At 40.3% G+C, this 20,046-nt stretch overlaps 1 protein-coding gene across 15 annotated transcripts in view; it reads right to left on the bottom strand.

Moving 5' to 3' along the window:
- Nucleotides 1-20,046, bottom strand: part of LOC129720388 (netrin-B-like) — a 214,373-nt gene that overhangs the window by 21,238 nt on the left and 173,089 nt on the right. For all 15 annotated transcript variants that reach the window (XM_055671895.1, XM_055671866.1, XM_055671858.1 and 12 more), the window contains 3 exons: nucleotides 13,410-13,598; nucleotides 1,679-1,828; nucleotides 1,371-1,466 (listed from right to left, as the gene is read on the bottom strand). In XM_055671895.1, coding sequence (XP_055527870.1) covers nucleotides 1,371-1,466; nucleotides 1,679-1,828; nucleotides 13,410-13,598 — 435 coding nt within the window. The remainder of the gene's footprint in view (nucleotides 1-1,370; nucleotides 1,467-1,678; nucleotides 1,829-13,409; nucleotides 13,599-20,046) is intronic.

Below are 20,046 nucleotides of genomic sequence, written 5' to 3'. Positions count from 1 at the left end.
TATCCAAGTTTTGAACTTGAAGGTCTCGCAATCGTTGCTGCTCTGAAGAAATTAAGAATGTATCTGCTGGGTGTACCGGAATCGCTGGCTGGGCATTTCTTCTGGAGGAATATGATTACGTCACCGAACATCGTTCTGAAGTCCGGATGAAGTATGTTGATGCGCTTAGTCGGGCACCGCCGATCCACCTGTTGCGCAACAATCTCATTGAGCAAGCGACGAGAAGCTAGCAGTTATTGCATAAATGTTGGAGACCGGCAGTTATGGTGACCACTTCCTGGATCACGATATCCTGTACAATTTTCATGAAGGTGGTAAGCTCCTGGTGATTCCCGGAGCAATGCAAAACTCTATCATTCACCAAATTCACGAACAGGGGCACTTCGGGTCAAGAAAAATGTAAAAAATCGAATAGCGGGAGTATTGGATCGATAACCTGGAAGCCAAGGATTGTCAAACGTAGTGTTACAAGCATCTTAGCAACAAGAAAGGCCTGGAAAAATAGGAAGCTTTCTTCACTCTATACTCAAAGAAGATCTACCGCTGTCAACGAATCATGTCGACAGCGTCGAAAAAACAGTATCACTACATCTTCACGGTTGTGGATGCCTTCACTTAATTTGTAGGGATTTATTCGGTAAAATCTACAATTGCTGAAGACGTCCTGCAGAAGTCAAATATTTCTTTTCTTTTGCTATAGTTTGAATATTATCAATCGTGGTGAAGCTTTAAACTCGAACAGCTCAAGAAAATAATTGATAAATAAAAAAACCCGGGTCTATAGGTTTCTTTTAGATTGATTGAAAGTTGTAATAATACTTCAATAACCAAAACTAAATTAATCACATATAATCTAGCATCGTATCGTTCCAGACGTGAGTCCACGTCACATTTAAAAATCGTTTGATAATATTGTGGAATATTTACATTCAGGGAAAACTCGCATAATTTATCACACTTTCTCACGCCCGGTGCTGCTGAATCCCAAACAAGAATTGATTAATGAGTTTTTGTTCCAGAATGTTTTTACAAAAAAAAAATTGACTGAAGAAAAACGAGTAACGGTTCATCTTTGCCAACCGCGAACGTGAGCTATCACGATTCTGGTGGACGGAGGGGAATGAAATCATTTTTTTTCTCTTTGTCCAAGAACAAAATCGCATCTTGTATGGTGCTGCCCTTCCTGATGACGATGATGGTGGCAGTCTGTCGATATAGAACAGAAGCAGCCTGCTGCACCAGTCATAATCCATTAATTTTCAACTTCCACTGAAGCGAACGGCGAGTACCATTGTCGGAGTTACAGTCAAGATGATGATAATAATAATGATTTGGTTGAGAAAAGTGAAAAAAGGAAGCTAATTACTCACTCTCTTTGGTACTTTCACTTGCATCTGGATCGTACTGATAGGAGTCCGGGGCAGTGTTCTGTGCCTGGTGGTTGACCATCGTAACACGTGGAATCTCTGCAAGTTGAGAAAAAAAAATCACTTTAGCTAGTCTAATTTAAAATTAATCATGAATCTAGGATAAAGTTTGCAACTCTTCCATTAGCGCGAAAAGGTTATAGACCTTCTTTTTTAACGACTTTGCACGGTGTTGATGTCAACACTGCCGATGTGGATCACTTGCAATCTGGTCCACTAACACTGAGGCTATTTTATAGAGCGGTACTTACTGATACACGGTGCGATATGGGATCGACTCTGTTGATAGCCGCGGGCACAGCGATTACAGGTTAGTCCCGTTACGCCTTCCTTGCAAGTGCACTGACCGGATGTGTGGTTGCAATTTTTGCCTGATGAACCGATCGGATGACAGTCGCACGCTGAAAGAGGAAAGAAAAACGGTACAGGTAGACTATTAGATTGAATTTCATGACGCAATTTTCACACACAGTAGAAACTGTGGGTGCTTGTGTACTTCCGCAGTGAAGTTACAGTCTCTCTAGTAGTAAGAGCACTTCCGCTGCCTGGCGAGAAAGTGCTCAAATTTCCTTTAATTACAGACGTTTTCATCATCCTGCTTTCACGAGCAGTGGCTGGAAGTTGGAACACTGATACGGCACAGACAGTGACGACGAGCTAGTCAACTTATCGAGTGAGCAAGTAAAATGACTGTGAAACATAAAACGGCATAAAAGCACCACGAGTGGTGTAACGATGCTGTTGACGGGACGATACGTTGGAAAGCTCTCATTAGTGCAGAGTGAAGTGTGTATAGCCAACGGTAAGGGTGCTTATGAATTTTGTTCTATTTTTGTTCATGGATTTATATTTTATGCGATACATTTCGCTCTTTGTTATATATCGATTGTAATAGACGTTCATTCGCCTGCACAGATATCACAAAATTCACTCGCTTTTTTTTTTCATTCTATTGCAATGAAGGAGGGAAGTGTGATCTTCAACATTCTTCTCATGTACATATAAAGGTAGTATTATTGTGCAAGAATACTACCTGGTCTCCCATTGATTGGGCTTACTAACGAGACTCTAGAATTCGTATTCCTTGTTTGGATATCAATTCTGGAATATCATTGCTAACAGAAATTGAAGAGCTACGAATATTTCTTTCGATTTCTGTTACCTCTAATCATTATTTGTTGTAAACTTTGACTTGAACATCGCTTTAACTAGAACCGTTTCAGGACGAACACTAGACAGCATCGGTTGTGTTTGGCGATCTTCTTGTTACGGCATTCGCAAGGTATCCTATTCAAAAGACTATAAATTAGATTTTGGAAAAAACATTATTTATTTCGAAGTACAAAACTTGTGAAAATAATTTAAAATTCACATTCAATTCAGCTGGGCTCGATATGACTACTTTTTAACCTCGACCTTAGCTTTGAAACATGTAAGTAAGTTTGCAACAACAGCATGCTGCAGTGTAGTGTTGCTGGAAAAATGTTTCGTAATTTGTCTGATATTCACTTTTTCTAAAAATATCGTAGCGCCTTACGGTCTTCAGAAGAGTTTTTTCTAGAGAAATTAGAAGTAAATTGAACATCATTGGGTTTCGCCGATTGATTTGCCTGTTACTAAACTAATGTTTATAAAACAGAGTGTTCAATCTGCGGTACGATTGACTTGCTTGCCTAAATCTGTACAGAGGCTTTTTTGGTTCACGCTGTGAAGGAACATTTGGTTTTAGTCATTATATCAGCACCTACACAGTCCTCGGTACAGCATCGTCGACGTCAGTTCTACTAAACACACTATTCCAGTTGAACGCAGCTAGAAAATCCCCTTAACGCATTAAAATTAATGCGCCTTAAATTTAATTGAGGTGCATTTACATATAGGCATACGGGAACGCCACTAATCCCGTTTAGGGTTGTATCAAGTGGTGGGCACGGGGCAAGATCGCAAGATCGAGTATGTTTCCTCAAAGATTGCTGATAATATTATACCGCTGCAAGTTCAACGTTGCCGTGTAATATAATAAAGCAATACGAAGAAGAGAAGGTACCTCTCCTGACCCTATTCCACCGGTTTTCATTTCACCGATTTCCTCTGTTATCCCCTGTCAGACTCTACCCAAATGGAACGTCAGGTCCATTGGTTGTTTATTTCCGGCACAAAGGAAGTTTGAAATTGAAATCTCTGAACATTGTTTGTATTTCGAAGGACTTGACATTACCTTATATTACTGTGATAAAAATTCGAAAACTACACCAAACAAGCTCCATGATTTGGTTTATTACCTGAAATAGGCCATCGATCCTTTCTTTCGTATGAATCTCAAATGATAATAAAAGGGAACTGTATTGCTTCAATATATATTAGTCCTAAAGCACAGGTTCGGTAACGACTACTTTTTGATTTGATAGAACTTACGTTTGGTTTGGCGGTATTTTAGATCTCATGAAGTAGATAAGCGTTCCTTTTCTAATCTTAACCGCTTTGTTTTGATCGAAATACTTTGTGACGACTCCAATTTAACATGTCCGAGGTCCGATTGGATAACACATAAAAAATAACCCTAGATCCTCACGGTAGCAATTATTTGCTTATTCTGTTATCAATTGCTCATGAATCAACTCACACCCGACTTATTGATATCACAAGGAACATGGATTGGATATTTTACGAGAAAATGATCGCAAAAGCAGTTGCGTCGATTCAAGATCTTTTAACAAGATAGGGAAGAAGAACAATTATTTGAGTGCTCCTTTCCACCTGAATCTAAATATAGTTAGTCACATCGCCGAGGCAGAAATTCTTGAGTCTTAAGTCTTCCTCCTTAATCTGCGCAGCCCTATTACGATTTCCGGTTTTATATCCGGGGGGTTGCCGTATGAAGATCTCCTCGATGGTTTCTTCATCCAGGTACACTGTTTTGATGTCGACGTGCTTCAAATCCATAATTCTTCGTGTCCACTTTGTGCCACGCTACATTACCAAGCTCGTCAGGCTACCTTTCGAAGATCAACCGGCAGCCTTATAATTTCCGATTGGAGGACAACTGGAAGATTTTCCAGATGTTGTTTTTGAAACAACAAACGAAAAAATACTCCGGTATAGTAATCAACAGACTACCTCCCGACGCATGTTTTTTAGCATCATCTTGGTTTTTAAAATACTAGTATTAGAAAAAAAAAGAGTTGAGATGACGTCAATCGTCGATTCTCTGAAACTGAAAATCGTAACTTATGGTTTCTACACGGAATCCAGATTCCAGGAATATCGATTTCGTGGAGTATTACAACAATTTCTTCAATGTTACTCAGGTTTTCAGAAACGTACAAACATTTAGGAGGTTTTCAAACGTTAAATACAGTTTTACAAAAGCTGGGGTCGCCTTTTTTCTTCTCATGCACATTAGGGTGGAAAAAAGTGATCGATTTTCCAGAACCAAGTTTTTTTGGTCCTTTTGGGGCCCCACACAACCCTAAACTTAACGGGAGTCGATTGGTTTTGTCTCCGCTTGGCGCATTGCATTTCAAATTTGTATGAAAATTTATATTGGAAAACCCACTTTTTTCCATTTACCTTTCTAGAAAGCTCAATATTGCTCTAATAATGCACTACATTATGTTAAAGTACACCATCACCGAGAGGTGATTAAGCTGGAGAGTCACCATAGAGGTGTGTGCCCGAACCTGCACCTCTTTGCCCACCTGCACTTTTTTCCATTTACCTTTCTAGAAAGCTCAATATTGCTCTAATAATGCACTACATTATGTTAAAGTACAGTATTCTAGATGCCGAACAACTTTGCAGAAGACACTGAAGGGCTAGAATGTCTCTAGGAAGAGCTATAGCTGTTCAAAGTTGAATATGTCGATTTAAATGCAAAAAATCTTGTTTTCTTCCAACATTCCTATCGGAAGTAACCTGTCGTAACGAGTATATACACTCAACTGGATCAAGCAAACAAATTTAGGTCAATATTCTAGGCGTAGAAAAAATCTACAACGTGTTTCAAAGGTTACTTCTGATGGGAATCTGACTGACGCAGTGTTGGCAGAAAAAATGATTTGCAACATAAATTTCGACATACTCAACTTCGAACAGCTCTAGTATTTTTTTGGGTCACCCTAGCTCTTTAGTGTCTTCGGCCAAGTTGTTAGGCATCAAAAAAGCTACCATTTGAAGTTATGAAACCTATGGTTTGAGCCATTTTGAGCTCTTTAGAATGGAAAATGCAAAAAAGTTGTTTTTTCCATACAAATCTCCATATAAATTTGAAATGCAATGCGCAAAGCGGAGACAAAACCAATCGTCTTCCGATAAATTTAGGATTGTTTGGAGCCCCAAATAGAACAAAAAAACTTGGTTCTGGCTTTCTGCTATCAAGTTTCGTTTTTTCCATACAACGATTCCCCACCGCGGTGCTCCCACAGACTGTTATTATAAAAAAAATGCACCATAGAATCTGGGTATACCATTCGATTCGTTATGACGTCCAGAATGTCTGGTCAAAATTTCAAAATCATCGTAAGGTACATTTTTGAGTAATGCTCTTTTGAAGGTTGTAAAGTACAAAAAAAATGATATAAAAACGACGAAATATTTATTTTAAAGCACGTTTTTCAACCACCATTTTACGAAATAACATCCAAAATAGTTTCTACACATTCCAAGGGTTATATTTCGAGACATTAACAATTGGTGGAAAGATTCATTTGAAAATTCATGATCGTCCTAGATTTGACTGTGAAAAATCGATTTTATGTACTCAATGTCTTCAGCAAAATTGTTTCATAAAACAAGGCCTTACTTTTGGCGTTTTTAGTTTTTCGATCAATCCACCTACAGTTAGATAAAAAAAATATTTTTTTCTAATTTTCAACATACCAGATTGCTTCCTTCAGCAAATTTATGGAAAATTTTAAAAGAAAAACAATTGCTGAATACTGCGATGTCCTATCTGTACGTTGGACACGACAAAATAGAGTTTTTTGTGGAACACCCCTCCTTAAAATCAGTGATTTTCTGTATTTCTGTATACTGTATGTGGTCCTCGTGGCTCTATGGTTAACGATGTCGATTGGCTCCCACACGGTTGTGATATCGGGTTCGATCCCCGATCAGGTCGAGAATCTCTTCGAACTGGATTTTTTTTCGACTCAACTCTGGGGCACGGTGTATCGTTGTACTTATCCTACAACATGCAAAATGCGCTAAAAACAATGTCGATAACGAATTTTCTCAACTAATCTGGTTGATCGAGAACGCTATTAGAAGGCTAGCGTGCAATATTTTTGTGCTGTATACAGAAAATCATCTTCAAACATACATTTTATTTTTCCTCAAATTTCTTTCTTGAACGTTAACAAACATTTTAATGAAAAAAATCACATCGCTTTGAAATCAGGTTTAGGGGAAAATTCAGCATAAAAAGTCATAAATTTGCATGTTTCACGTAGTTTTGTGAATAATATCTCCAATTTTAGTAATCAGATACTAATTATTTTTCCTCACATAACTTTCCTGACCGTTAACGAACATTTTAATGAAAAAAGAATCACATGTCATCGCTTAGAAATTAGATTTAGAGGCAAATTCAGCATAAAATCACATATTTTTGCATTTTTTACGTAATTTTGTGAATTAAATCTCAAGTTTCAGTAATCAGATACTTGTAATTTTTCCTCATATGTCTTTTCTGAACGATAACAAACATTTTCATGTAAAGAAACCACATGTCACCGCTTATTTTTTTTTTGATTTAGAACGATTTAAAATTATGGTGGTGACTGAGCACCACTGAGACGGAGGCAATAACATCAATAAAATTAAGTGTTACGGAATTCCATTTTTATATAGTAGATGTACAGAGTTTGCATAACCTTAAATCCCTTTGCTTCGTTGGGTTGCGCTAGCGGGTGGTGTATGCGTGGTAGGTATGAAGTGAAAGAATTGAACGCTAGCGACAGTGCAATATCTGTTTGCAATAAAATTCTGTTATTGTTGCGTATGTATGAAGCGGATGGCTTGTAATGATTTTGTGTATTGTTTTAGGCCAGTGGCTCTCTATTCATGACATCGCACCATCACCGAGAGGTGATTAAGCTGGAGAGTCACCATAGAGGTGTGTGCCCGAACCTGCACCTCTTTGCCCACCTGCTCACCTGCTCGGCTACCGCCTTGTGGTAAGGGCCCTTGTTCTTCGCATCCTTTCGGAGCTCAATGATCAACTCGCCAGTGCGAGATCGACGGATGATCCGCACATCCGCCCCTAAATTCTTAAACGGGACTTCAGAATACTTATACCCGTCAGTGTTGAGTATGAGGGAGTCCCCCCAGCTCCTCGCCTTTTTGACATTTGAGGGACATTTGTAGCCGCCCCGTTTTGGGCTTGTTTACCGCTTTTGCGCCCTTCCCCTACTACGAGAACCCATGAGTTCCCTGCAGTCGCTGCTCCGGTCTCCAGTCAACAAAAAACAACACAGATTGTCACATATTATATGTCGCACATGTAATTAGTTTCTTCCATCTTCAATTCAACGGGTGTGCATGTATTTGTTTGTTCGTCCTGCATATACGGAGTAGAGAAAAATATGAAAAGAGCTGACAGGTAATTTTTTTTTCTCCGTCATGTTGTAGGTTGCCAGTAGTCCCAACCGTGAGCGTTGGTGAGACTCCCTGAACATAATGCCTAAGGGTCGGCACGCTTATCCTTATTTTCCGCGGGTTGTCTGCGAAATGCTTGGAAAGCCGATGTAAACACGTATTTGACTATTAACAATTTTTATTCTCACAATCCTGGCCTCGCACTTTCTTACGTTCTATCTAACCTTCACTCTTCGCTCTCGTGGCCCCTTTCCTGCCACGACTTCCACCACCTTTGCCGCCAACAACCGTGACATTTCCGCGACCTTTGCCGCCCTTGCTGGTGAACACTGAAGCGTTGAACTTGCGGTGTGTTGGAATCCGGCCCGATCCTGGCTGATGAGCTTTCCGACGTTTTTCCCAAAGCACTGTGGTTTTTCCGAACCGAATCTACGTCAAATTCAAACTTCGGGGTTCTGGGGAAGTGAAAATTTAAAATTTCATCAGCTTTCTGGCGAGGGCACTCTTGCGCTAAACGGCGTAGGGCGGCTTGGCTTACTTGTTGTCTACAAACTTCACTCTCTGCTCTGCTGTTCACTGTTTTAATTACTTTTCTAACTAGCTTCCTTGTTTTCACGGTCTGCTTCGATCTATCGACTTTTAGCAGTGATCAAGACTCGATTCTCGATAGGATCAACAGGTTATTGCCCTACGCCAACGGTCATTGCCCTCGCCAAGTGAATAGGCAGCTCTCTCCCGCCAGATCCTACTTAGTCCTCTCTCCATCGCGGCTCCATTTCGCACATCTCCTGGTGGCAGGATACACTAACCTCATGGGTGGGTGGCTGCATTCATACGTCAATCGTTGGGTGGCATGGACGTCGAGAGGGTAACATCCACATAAGCAAACACTTCCCATTTAAGCCAATCAAAATAAAACGAATATATATACAAAAAAAATCTCAATAACCTTCTAAGCGGAGGCTACCAACGCTTACAATATAGTATGCAAACGTTAATGATTTCGAAGCCCTCATATGCTTTTTAAAATCACATCACGAACTCTAAACTGCGATTGAGAAAAACATAAACATTTGCTTTTTTGCAAGCTATCCAGAGACACACCAAAATAAACAAAAAAATATGTATAAATTCCGAGAAAAAGCGTTATAAGGTAAAATCTTCTTATATTTGAATTTTTTTGAATTTGAATATTTGAGCCGCACAGAATAAGAGTGCCTCACGGTACATAAAAAACGTTCCACGTATGCGGGTGATGCTGTACGATCATCATGGAAACGCACTCTCGCTGTACCTGTACGCTGTACGCAGCACCGGAAAGAACAAAAAATTCTCTCGACGAAACAGCGGTGAGAGGTCGGACAGTTTTTTGCTTTTCGATTTTGTATGATGATAAAAGAGGCCGAAATAATTCATCACTAAGAGCAGGTATGAATGGTATGAGTGTAATAAAATTTTGAGTGTAAAATGCACCGCCGTCCTCTGCACCGCTAGATGTCGATTAGGGTGCCAATCATCGTATGGAAGAAAGTGACCAGAAAATTTCAAAAAGAAATCCTTTACAAAATGCTCACCTGCTCGAAAAAACACCCTGTGCAAAGTTTTAGATAAATCGGACTTAAAATGGGGTGGCGCAAAGCGATTGAAAATTGGCCTTTTTGAAAACCGAAAAATCACCCCCACTTAAAAAGGCATGAAACGTCAAAAGTTGGTGTCATCTGGAAAATTTTTTTTGCAAAAATCGACTCTCTGGGACGTTTTTTCGGAGTTTAAAATATTTAGAATTTATTTAATGAAATTGATTGCTGGGCTCTCGAGATAGCCTATATAATGTTATACACTATAACTTGCATCGAATACATTAAGTTTCAGTAGGGTGGTTCATTTATTCGACATAGGGTGTTCATAATATTGTGTAAAAATAAGTATAATATGAAAAAAAAATCACTTTTCACTGAATACCAATAGAAAAATTCCTGAAAATGTAATATTTGTTATATCATTGTCGTTAGGGTGGCAATGTTGAATTGGAAAATATACCATGTAAAATGGCAAGATACATCATACCGCGATATAAGGCAGCTCTACTTTTATTTTCGTTACGTTATATCGAGTTACGTTATATCAAAGCAAAAAAAATTTTTTTTAATTTATGCAAGAATGTTAAGGGTTACTCAAAGATACGCGAAAACCTATTTCCCATCACCTATCAGTATTTTTTAACCATTCTTATGCCCATTTAGAGAAAATTTCAACAAGCAAAACAATTTTTTTTTTAATTGATGCAAGAAGGATGCCTGAAAACCTATTTCCCATCACCTATTAATATTAGTTTTTATTTAGGACAATTTTCATCAAACAAACAAAAAATTTCAATTGATGCAAGACTCTTGGTAATTACTCACAGATGCGCGAAAACCTATTTCCCATCAACTATTAGTATTTTTACACCTTTCTTACGCCCATTTAGAGGAAATTTCAACAAGCAAAACAATTTTTTTTTAATTGATGCAAGACTGTGAATTGTTACTGGAGGATGCGTGAAAACCTATTTCCTATCACCTATTACCTAATCTTCGTATCGGTTTCATTGGTTTCAAAACTTACTCCAAAATTTTTTTTGTAGCAATTTCTAGCCCAAAAACAGTTACTGTATCATTTATTTTCAATTTCAATACATTTTAAAAAGCTACGTTATATCAAGGTAAAAGCTACGTAATATCGAGTTACGTTATATCGAGTTTGCCTTATATCGAGGTATGGCTGTAAAAAATAAAAAAAAAATACAAAACAAATTTACAAAATGTTTCAAAAAAGTACTCTGTGTAAAAAAAACCTAAATTAATCCACCTAGCGGTCAGACCCAGCCTTTCTCATCCAAACTTTCATTTGTTAAAATAGATTTACATCAGCGGTTCTCAACCTTTTTTTGCCGCGTACCCCTGGGCGATATTTTTCATATCAATTGTACCCCCGGGTTGGAATGTTCTTGCAGAGTAGGAGAGAGTAATGGTTATTCATGTTGTGGTAGTCTAGTTAAGGTTCCAATTTAAACTATAGCTTGTTTGATTGCTACAGTCATGTTTTAGGGGCTAGATTGACTAACAAATGAAGTGTTATAGAGAATAATTGCTTTGTCCGCCATTACTGATTTTTCTTTCGCGTACCCCCTGAAGGTTTTCGAGTACCCCCGGGGTACGCGTACCCCAGGTTGAGAACCGCTGATTTACATGAACGCTGCAATCCAATAAAAGTATATTCACTCTTGAGTTTCTAAATTTTGATGTTGTAATCTATATATATATATAAAAATCCAGCCCGGTCCGCTGATCCATATAGGCTCGAACACTACCGAACAGATCAACGTGAAAATTTGTATGTAGGGGTTTATGGTGCCGATAAAGGTAACAAATATGTCCATAATAGTTCGACGCCCCTCCCTCTTCTATAAGAGAGGGGTCCCATACAAATGAAACACAAATTTCGCACAGCTCAAGAACCAATCAAGAAAATACAACCAAATTCGGTATGTGAATGTTTTTAGAGGTAACAAATAGACACGCCATTTATACCTAACCTATTCATCAGAATGCACCAGAGAAGTGTTTTTGTTTTCTTCGCCGTTTTCTAACATACGCAAAATAAGAAGCAACAGTATATAAATGAATATAGAATATAGTGAATAGGTAGCGAAACAAAACTCAAGAAATGTCATTTTTTGCAATGTTTTTTTTAGTGTCATGTCGACTCAGCTCTAATATATTTTTCAGAAAATGATGGTACCATCAGAAGAAGGCAATATAATAGACTCTTAAAGATTGGTGTAAAAAATAATTCTAACAGCAACGAGGCGTCTCCATGATAGTATTCCATTAAGAGGATATGAAAAAAACTTCTACTCTCCCGACTGATTCCGTATATTTTCATTTCGCACAAGTACTGTCACAAGTGCAACCTAGCTACACATCAAAAAGGCACCGTTGCGTGGTTGGTTTCCATCTGGAAAAAGGTCTCGAGTGGTGCACTTCGTTAAGTAGCAGCAGTAGCAGTTCCGTACCGACCTGTGCAACTGCGACACGTTCAAAAAGCGTGTCTGATCTTGACTTTGAACCCTACTCATACCGCTGAACCTTGGTGCGGGGCACGGTCATATGCGTCTTGTTAGTAGCACACACTATACTCTGGGGTTACTCCAATTGCCCTGGTAGAGAAGAAAGTCGATTCCTGACTGATGAATAAAACCGTCAGCAGCCACCTGCACCTGCAACTGACTGATGATGCTCGCCCTGCTCTCGGTGCTCACCCACTTTGGAAGTTGATGATGCGTGTATCCACAGCAACCCAGCAGGCAGGCAGCCGTAGACAAAACGGCGCTGGTGTGGCAAACCTGCTCCGACACCGAACGCTCTGGAGCAACAACACCGGGGAGCGAAGTGTAGTGCTAAAACCGCAACAACTTGGCAGGTACAGGTAACACACAACCGTAAACCGTCTGGAATGTGTTTGGGTGGAATTTTACCCAGTCTTCGAATCAAGTTCTCGGTTTTGTATGACAATTCATTATCTCTTTAATGTTGTACCACCAGTACAAGTTTTCTGTGGGTGTGAACATTAAATCAGCTTCAATTCATCTCCCATGTTTCACAAGCGAAAACAAATTCGAAGCTAATTTATTCGATACTGTCAAACAGAGCACAGAGAAAGAACATGTTTCTAGATCACTGACAAGCAATCGAATGTACTTCCACGCTCATATGTAACTGTCACTAGAGAAGTGTAGTTCACACACTCTAACCTTTTTTTCAACTAGTGTCGTAGTTGAATTATTCTAAACAGTTAGCGAAGCTGTGTACTGCAGTTTACTGAACGCTCGAGTTTGAACTCGCCAAAGTCATCAAACTGTCATCACTGTCTGTCTGTCAGGGTGCAGAAGAATCAACAGCCGTTCGGGCTCACTGTTATTGATATAAATGATCATTTTGACGAACTGATGTCGCACTGATTTGCGTTTAGCAGGCAGTGAATTGGCACCGAGCGAGACAAAACAAACAAATGACGAATAAATCAACACCATGCAGACGGTTACTCTTCGTGACGTGTGAGTAATTTCAGTTAGTTTCAACAAACGATGTTCGCCAACGTGAAAAGTAGAATGAAATTTGCTAATAATTCTGAGCAACCATAGCGCTCTTCTTGGTTCCAGAGCGTCAGTAGTGAGCTGGTTCCAGGCATAATTATCGCATGACTACTTAAGAATTGATTTTATCCAGCGTTGCCATCAACATTAAAAGGTAATATTCACTGTAAACTCAAATAAAAAATATAAGTTGAATGTATATTTAACCTATCAGTTATGATTTAATATACTCTCAAAATCACACTTACGCTTGCATGCCTTCTTGTGCGTGATCGCCTTCGACGGATCCTTGTAGAAGCCCTCCCGGCAGTAGTGGCAGTGCCGGCCGGTGGTATCGTGCCGGCAGTCGATGCAAACTCCTCCGGAAACCCGCCCGGACAGCTTGTACAGTTCCAGATTGAAGCGACATTTTCGCGCATGGCCATTACAGTTGCAGGCTGTAAATAAAAAGAAAACAGACAAAATAACAACGACATGAACAAAAAAAAAACAGGAGAAATGCATGGAACTAATTGCTTATTTATTGCTTTAACAGCTCTCGACAGTACCAAAAACAGTTGAACCAAATGAGACGGAAAACCTTTTAAGGTGGTTGATTTCGTGGTAATTGCACGTGATAAAATTATAATTCCCCGGTGGATGATGCTCTGCCATCGAAGGGGCAAACTCAACTCTGGCTCTTGCCTTTCTGGTGAAGGTCGCCCCGAGAAAGATATCAGCAATTTGTCACGATCGCATACAATGCACAACAGCAACTAATGGCAATGGGGCCGATTGATCGGAGCAAACTACCGACTAGTCAGTTTGGTCCTTTCTCAGGTGAGATATGAATCGCTTTTCCTCTATTGGAATGCTATCATACGGGAAAAAAGATGAGAAACAAGCGGAGATTGCATGACTGTTTATGGTTTCCCAGAAAAAGTCACTTATCAAGATTGAAGCGCTGCGTGGAAGAGAGCCGGTGGATAACAGAAATGCATCCGAAAATGGAAACTGGTTTAAATTGAAAGAATTTTTCCTGAGGTGAAATCTTCTCATGCAGCATAAAAATCCTATTCGGCACAAAGAGGATTTCGTAAACAATAACTTGATTGTTGGTTTTTATGTACGAATCGTAATATTTGACCTGCTGAAATTGGTCTCCATAGAATTCAAAAAATGCATCATCAAACAGTCAAGGTTTCGTCGGGATCCCTAAACCGTCCACACACTCACACGTCATCCGAGATTGACTGGCAATGTTAGCCATTCTCGCAAATAAGGCAAAAATTTATTGATATTAATTCGACTTCCACTTTTGGCCAGCCGATCACGATTTATTGCAATATTGTTGAATGACGGTTTTTTTTACTCTGTCTCGCTCTGTGTGTACTTATTTTGCAGAACTGTCGTACCTAGTCAGAGAATTTCACGTTTTGTCTGTTGCGAGTTTCGATTCCCATACAATTCGTATAACTCCGCAAAGGTACCTACCCTGCAACTTTAATCGTGCCGAACCGACCGACCGACCGACCGACGACGGCGATGGTGATATTATACGAGTTGACATCTAGGGAAAATACATACTGATGCTGACGGTGCTGCCGCTGCGCTGACGGCCAAAAAAGGGCTTTCAACGATTTCGCTTGCAGCTTCCCCACACGGCGAGATGGCGAACGATGTGCCGATTGTGATGTCGCATCAGGCCTTTTTATGGCGAGTGCAGGTTTACACGGCTTCGAACCCGGCAAGGTTGCCCGATGTGGCGGGGTGCTTGGGCGAGGTGGAGGGTTTGGTAGGGTAAGTAAGAAGATCGGTAGATATTGTGGAAACGTTTGAAATCGAAACAATTTCTTCGAAATATTCCAGAACAGAAGGAAAGAAATGAACAGTGTTTGGTAATAGTTTTGAAAAAGTTCTGTCTTATCATAAAAATAGAGAACTAGTACAAAATTAGAGATCAGTTGAAAAAAAATGACAACTTTACAAACTGACTTTTTTCACGGTTAGAAAACTATTTGAATGAATTTTTGAAATAGTATATGCGGTTGAGCAAGTTACTTCATTCGAATCATTATTGTCAGGAATAATTGGTTGTATAGAACAATTACTTAACGAGCTGAAAAAAACTAATATAGAAAAATATATCAAAAATAAATAATTGAAAAAACCCAACAAAATCTACATAAAATAAACAATCGTGTTAAAATTATATTCTTTTTAATGTTTGGTTTTCTCTTTTGATAAAAAACAAAGCTACAGTATTTGAATAAAATGTGTGCCAAAATACATACGTCGTTCTAAAAAATTGCTCTTGAGGCTAACAAAATTCCCAACCAATTCAAAGTACCTACTGAAGATTATAAGCTAGATAGGTGTGCAAACTTTTGTTCTAACCAAAAGACCTCAATTGAAATTTTGTCCAGTCTCTATTAAAGATCGTACTCGAAAAAAATGAAACAATTTCTTTTGTGCAAAAAGTTTTATTGCGTGAGTAATAATTAAAAAGACTGCGCTTAAAACTTGTTTAGAGTGTAATATTTACATGTGCAGAATTTCGTAACAATTTGTCAAGCGGTTATCGAGATGGCTTCCAAGCATGAAGTGTTTTGACGAAAAACAACCGACCATCGAAACTCCTGGCCAGCCTCATAGGTGAACCACGAAACAGTTGGGATACGACCATTTCATCGTGTTTCGCGAGATAAATTGTTTAAGGTGACCCAGGTGACCTAACAGTAGAAGAAAAGTCATGAAGTCAATAAAGGGAATAAGGCATACCGATTCTTTTGATTCGATGCGTGGTAAAGAAGATTAATTCTACCGTCTGATTTGTCCAGCCGACAATGAAGCGGGCCGTGCTGCTTTCCAGAAGAAACAGGTCGACAAATTTGCCAAGAAGTACTTAGGGTAGGAAGCGATCTATGAGTGCAGCAAATTTAGCGTAACAATCGGCACCATTAACAGCCAAATATGTAAAAAAACCCTCAGGAGTGTAGTGAAGATAGTAAAAAAAATAATAAAATAAAAAAAAAACATGTCATAAATACCATGATTTCTGAACCACTTACTTCTTCAGTGTATCATGACGGTATAGCTTTGTTAACATTATGAATATATCACTGTAAGTTGACATTCAAGAGAATGTGTGTGAGTTTGCAATAGAGGTTCTTTCCAGCATTGATCGAGAGAGGGTGAGATAGCTTGAATTTAGCTGAGTGAGCTTGAGTCAGGATGTATATTAGACTGGGACACGGTTATATGGGAAAAAAGCGATGGTGTTATTTTTTCGCTCCCATGCACTTATTCTCTATAAATTCCCAGTTGGGTCCTAAGAATATATCGATACATGATATTTATAGGAAATTTTCCTGAGAAAAACTCTTCTGAAGACTGTAAGGCGCTACGATGAACCCAGGAAAATTTCCTACAAATATCATGTATCGATATATTTTTAGGACCCAACTGGGAATTTCTAGAGAATAAGTTTTGAAAAAGTGAATTTTCCCATATAAAATCGTATGGAAACTTTAAAAATCGGGCGCACATCGGGCGTTTCATCGATCGATCTGAAAAGTTACACAGTTGTTATGGGACCCATAAGGAACACGAAAAGTGCATGGGAGCTAACATTTAGTTTTTGTCCCACCCTAGTGTATATGCATGTATATGCGTATGGTAAGAATTATGTACCTTGCGTGCATGGCCGGGATTCTTGTCTGAGAGCGTGCTGAGAGTCAGTTTTTGGAGGAACGTGTTAGCGAACAGTTGATTGCTAAACGACGGGAGATAAAATTTAGAAAGCGAACAAAATATGGACGCCAGACACGACAAGAATCACCTATTTTTTGAACCGAAGATAGCAAATATGCCAAACTCGACAGAGCTTCGCTCAGTAGAAAAAAATCGGGATGAATATAAAGAGCAAGCTCCGAACAACATAGTGGGCCTTCTTTTTCATTCCGAGTCGAACAACCAAGCGCATCGGTTGTGTTTATCGGTCGTCTCGATATATTCGCAAAAAGTAATCGAACAAAAGGCATCGCTTGCCCGGTCCCGGTCTAACGAGTGCTCTGCAGTGCCAAATAATTCCGCTTTGAAGGTCATCCGCTATTGTTTGCTTTGTTGCTGCGTAGCTGAACCGCCGCTGCTGAACCGATCGTTTCGGTGTTTAGCTGTGATGAAGACAACCAGAGCTACAAACAAAGAAGAAAGTGTAAATCCGCACAGCTGCCGGCTGCCGGCTGCTGCACCCAACGATTACGTGACCACATTGTCGAAGACAACTTGAGCATCGCTCGAAATCAAGAAAAGGTACGTGTTTCTTGTCGGTGTTAGGGCGCTAGCCTTAGCACAATGGAAGTCGATCCTCCGACACCGAACCCTCCTGACCCTGTCCCTCCTGCTCCTTCCCCCGCTGTTCACTCTTCAGTTCCCCCTCGTGCCAGGCTCTACCTTGACGAAACAGCAGGTTCACGTTTCGTTGTATATTTCCGGCCAAAAGCAGGACCTAAGTCGAAATCCCTGAACATATTACAAATTTCGAAAGACGTGACGTCACGCTTCAAGGCCGTGACTGAAATAATCAAGGTCAGACCAAACAAGCTCCGTGTGTGGTCAATGACCTGAAACAGGCCAACGATATAGCTTGTTTCGAGCTCTTTACTCGGGAGTATCGCGTATACATACCGGCCCGAGACGTGGAGATCGACGGCGTCGTGACCGATCCGAGTTTGTCCGTCAAGTGCCTCTTGAAGAATGCTGTAGGCTGTTTTAAAAACAGCAGCCTTCCTGAGGTTAAGGTATTAGAGGTTAAACAACTGCGATCTGTGTCGCTCGTCGGCGACAAAAAAGTATACTTTCCGTCAGACTCGTTTCGTGTCACGTTCGCCGGCTCTGCATTGCCGAGCCACGTCTTGATCCACCGGGTTCGTCTTCCTGTGCGCTTATTTGTGCCCCGTTTAATGAACTGCACCAATTGCAAGCAGTTAGGTCACACAGCCGCCTACTGTTGCAATAAGGCACGGTGCGGTAAGTGTGGAGAGAACCATGCCGACGATTCCTGTAGTGCGAATGCTGAAAAATGTATCCACTGCGGGGAGAATCAGCATGAGCTCTCCACATGCGCGGTGTACATGCAGCGCAAGGATAAATTGAAACGGTCTCTCAAAGAGCGTTCAAAGCGTTCTTACGCTGATATGCTCAAGAAGACCACGACCACTTCTACCATAACAGCGAACCCCTTTGATCTGTTGTCTTCAGATGAAACCGACTCTGACGAACCACTAGAGGGAACTTCTTTTGCCAATCTTGGGGAGTCTAGAAAAAGGAAGAATCTTTCCTCCCCTAAGCTTCCCAGAAAAGGTCCTAAGATTTCCCAAAGTGGAAAGAACAGTACAACCAAAACTAAAGGTGCTACGGAAAAACCGAAGCAAACCCCTCCTGGGCTTGGCAATTTAAAGTCTCAGAAGGAGTTCCCAGCACTTCCTGGAACATCTAAAACCCCAGTTGCTCCTTTTGCACATCCAGTTGACAAAACAAATGCTGGATTGGTGAATTTTTCTAATATTGTGGACTGGATTTTCGAAAATTTCAATATACCTGATCCAATTAAAAACTTTCTTACAGCGCTCCTCCCAACAGTTAGATCATTTTTGAAGCAGTTGACTGCCCAATGGCCCCTCCTTGCAGCGATTGTATCCTTCGATGCCTAATTCAACTGCGTATATGAAGGATTCTATCTCTGTCTTACAGTGGAATTGTAGAAGTATTCTACCAAAAATTGATTCGTTTAAAGTTTTGATAAATAAAAACAAATTCGATGCATTTTCCCTTTGTGAAACTTGGCTTACTTCAAATATTGATCTCAACTTCCATGATTTTAATATTATTCGCCTTGATCGAGACACCCCATATGGAGGAGTACTTTTAGGGATTAAAAAGTGCTATTCTTTCTATCGTATTAACCTCCCCTCGATTCCAGGCATCGAAGTTGTCGCATGTCAAATGACAATACAAGGTAAAGAGCTTTGTATTGCCTCAATATATATTCCTCCCAGAGCACAGGTTGGGCAACGGCTGCTCTTTGATTTAATAGAACTTCTTCCCTCACCACGTTTGATTTTGGGAGACTTCAACTCTCATGGCGTGGCTTGGGGTTCCCCTTACAATGATAACCGCTCCTCTTTAATCTATAACCTTTGCGATGACTTCGACATGACTATTTTAAACAACGGTGAAATGACACGTATCCCGAAACCTCCAGCGCGCCCAAGCGCTTTGGATCTATCCTTATGTTCGACGTCGCTACGGTTGGATTGCACATGGAAGGTAATCCTCGATCCTCACGGTAGCGACCATCTGCCCATTCTTATTTCAATTACAAACGGGTCAACCCGCATGCGACCAATTGACATTCCGTATGACCTCACACGGAATGTCGATTGGAAGTTATACGAGGAAATGATTTCAAGAGCGGTCGATTCGATTCAACATCATCCACCACTTGAAGAATACAACCTCCTCGCGGGCTTGATTCTCGACGCCGCGTTGCCTACCAGAAGGGAGGTATACCTGGCGACTATTTACGGTATTCGGAGCTTGATACCAAGCTTAAAAGCTTGGCTAAAGCAAAGAAACGCGGATATTGGCGTCGGTTCGTAAACCAGACGTCGAGGGAGACATCGATGAGCACTCTTTGGAACACAGCCCGAAGAATGCGGAATCGCGTAACGGTCAACGAAAGCGAGGAGTCTTCAAGTAGGTGGATATTTGATTTTGCCAGGAATGTATGTCCGGACTCTGTTCCTGAGCAAAATATTGTTCGCGATGCGTCTCCGGGCCACGACGCGATAGAATCACGTTTTACGATGGCAGAATTTTCAGTTGCCCTCCTGTCCTGTAACA

Source organism: Wyeomyia smithii, chromosome 1, assembly GCF_029784165.1.
Source record: "Wyeomyia smithii strain HCP4-BCI-WySm-NY-G18 chromosome 1, ASM2978416v1, whole genome shotgun sequence".
NCBI lineage: Eukaryota > Metazoa > Arthropoda > Insecta > Diptera > Culicidae > Wyeomyia > Wyeomyia smithii.
The sequence above is the reverse complement of the archived record's forward strand: the minus strand, read 5'-3'. Positions and strand labels throughout refer to the sequence as shown.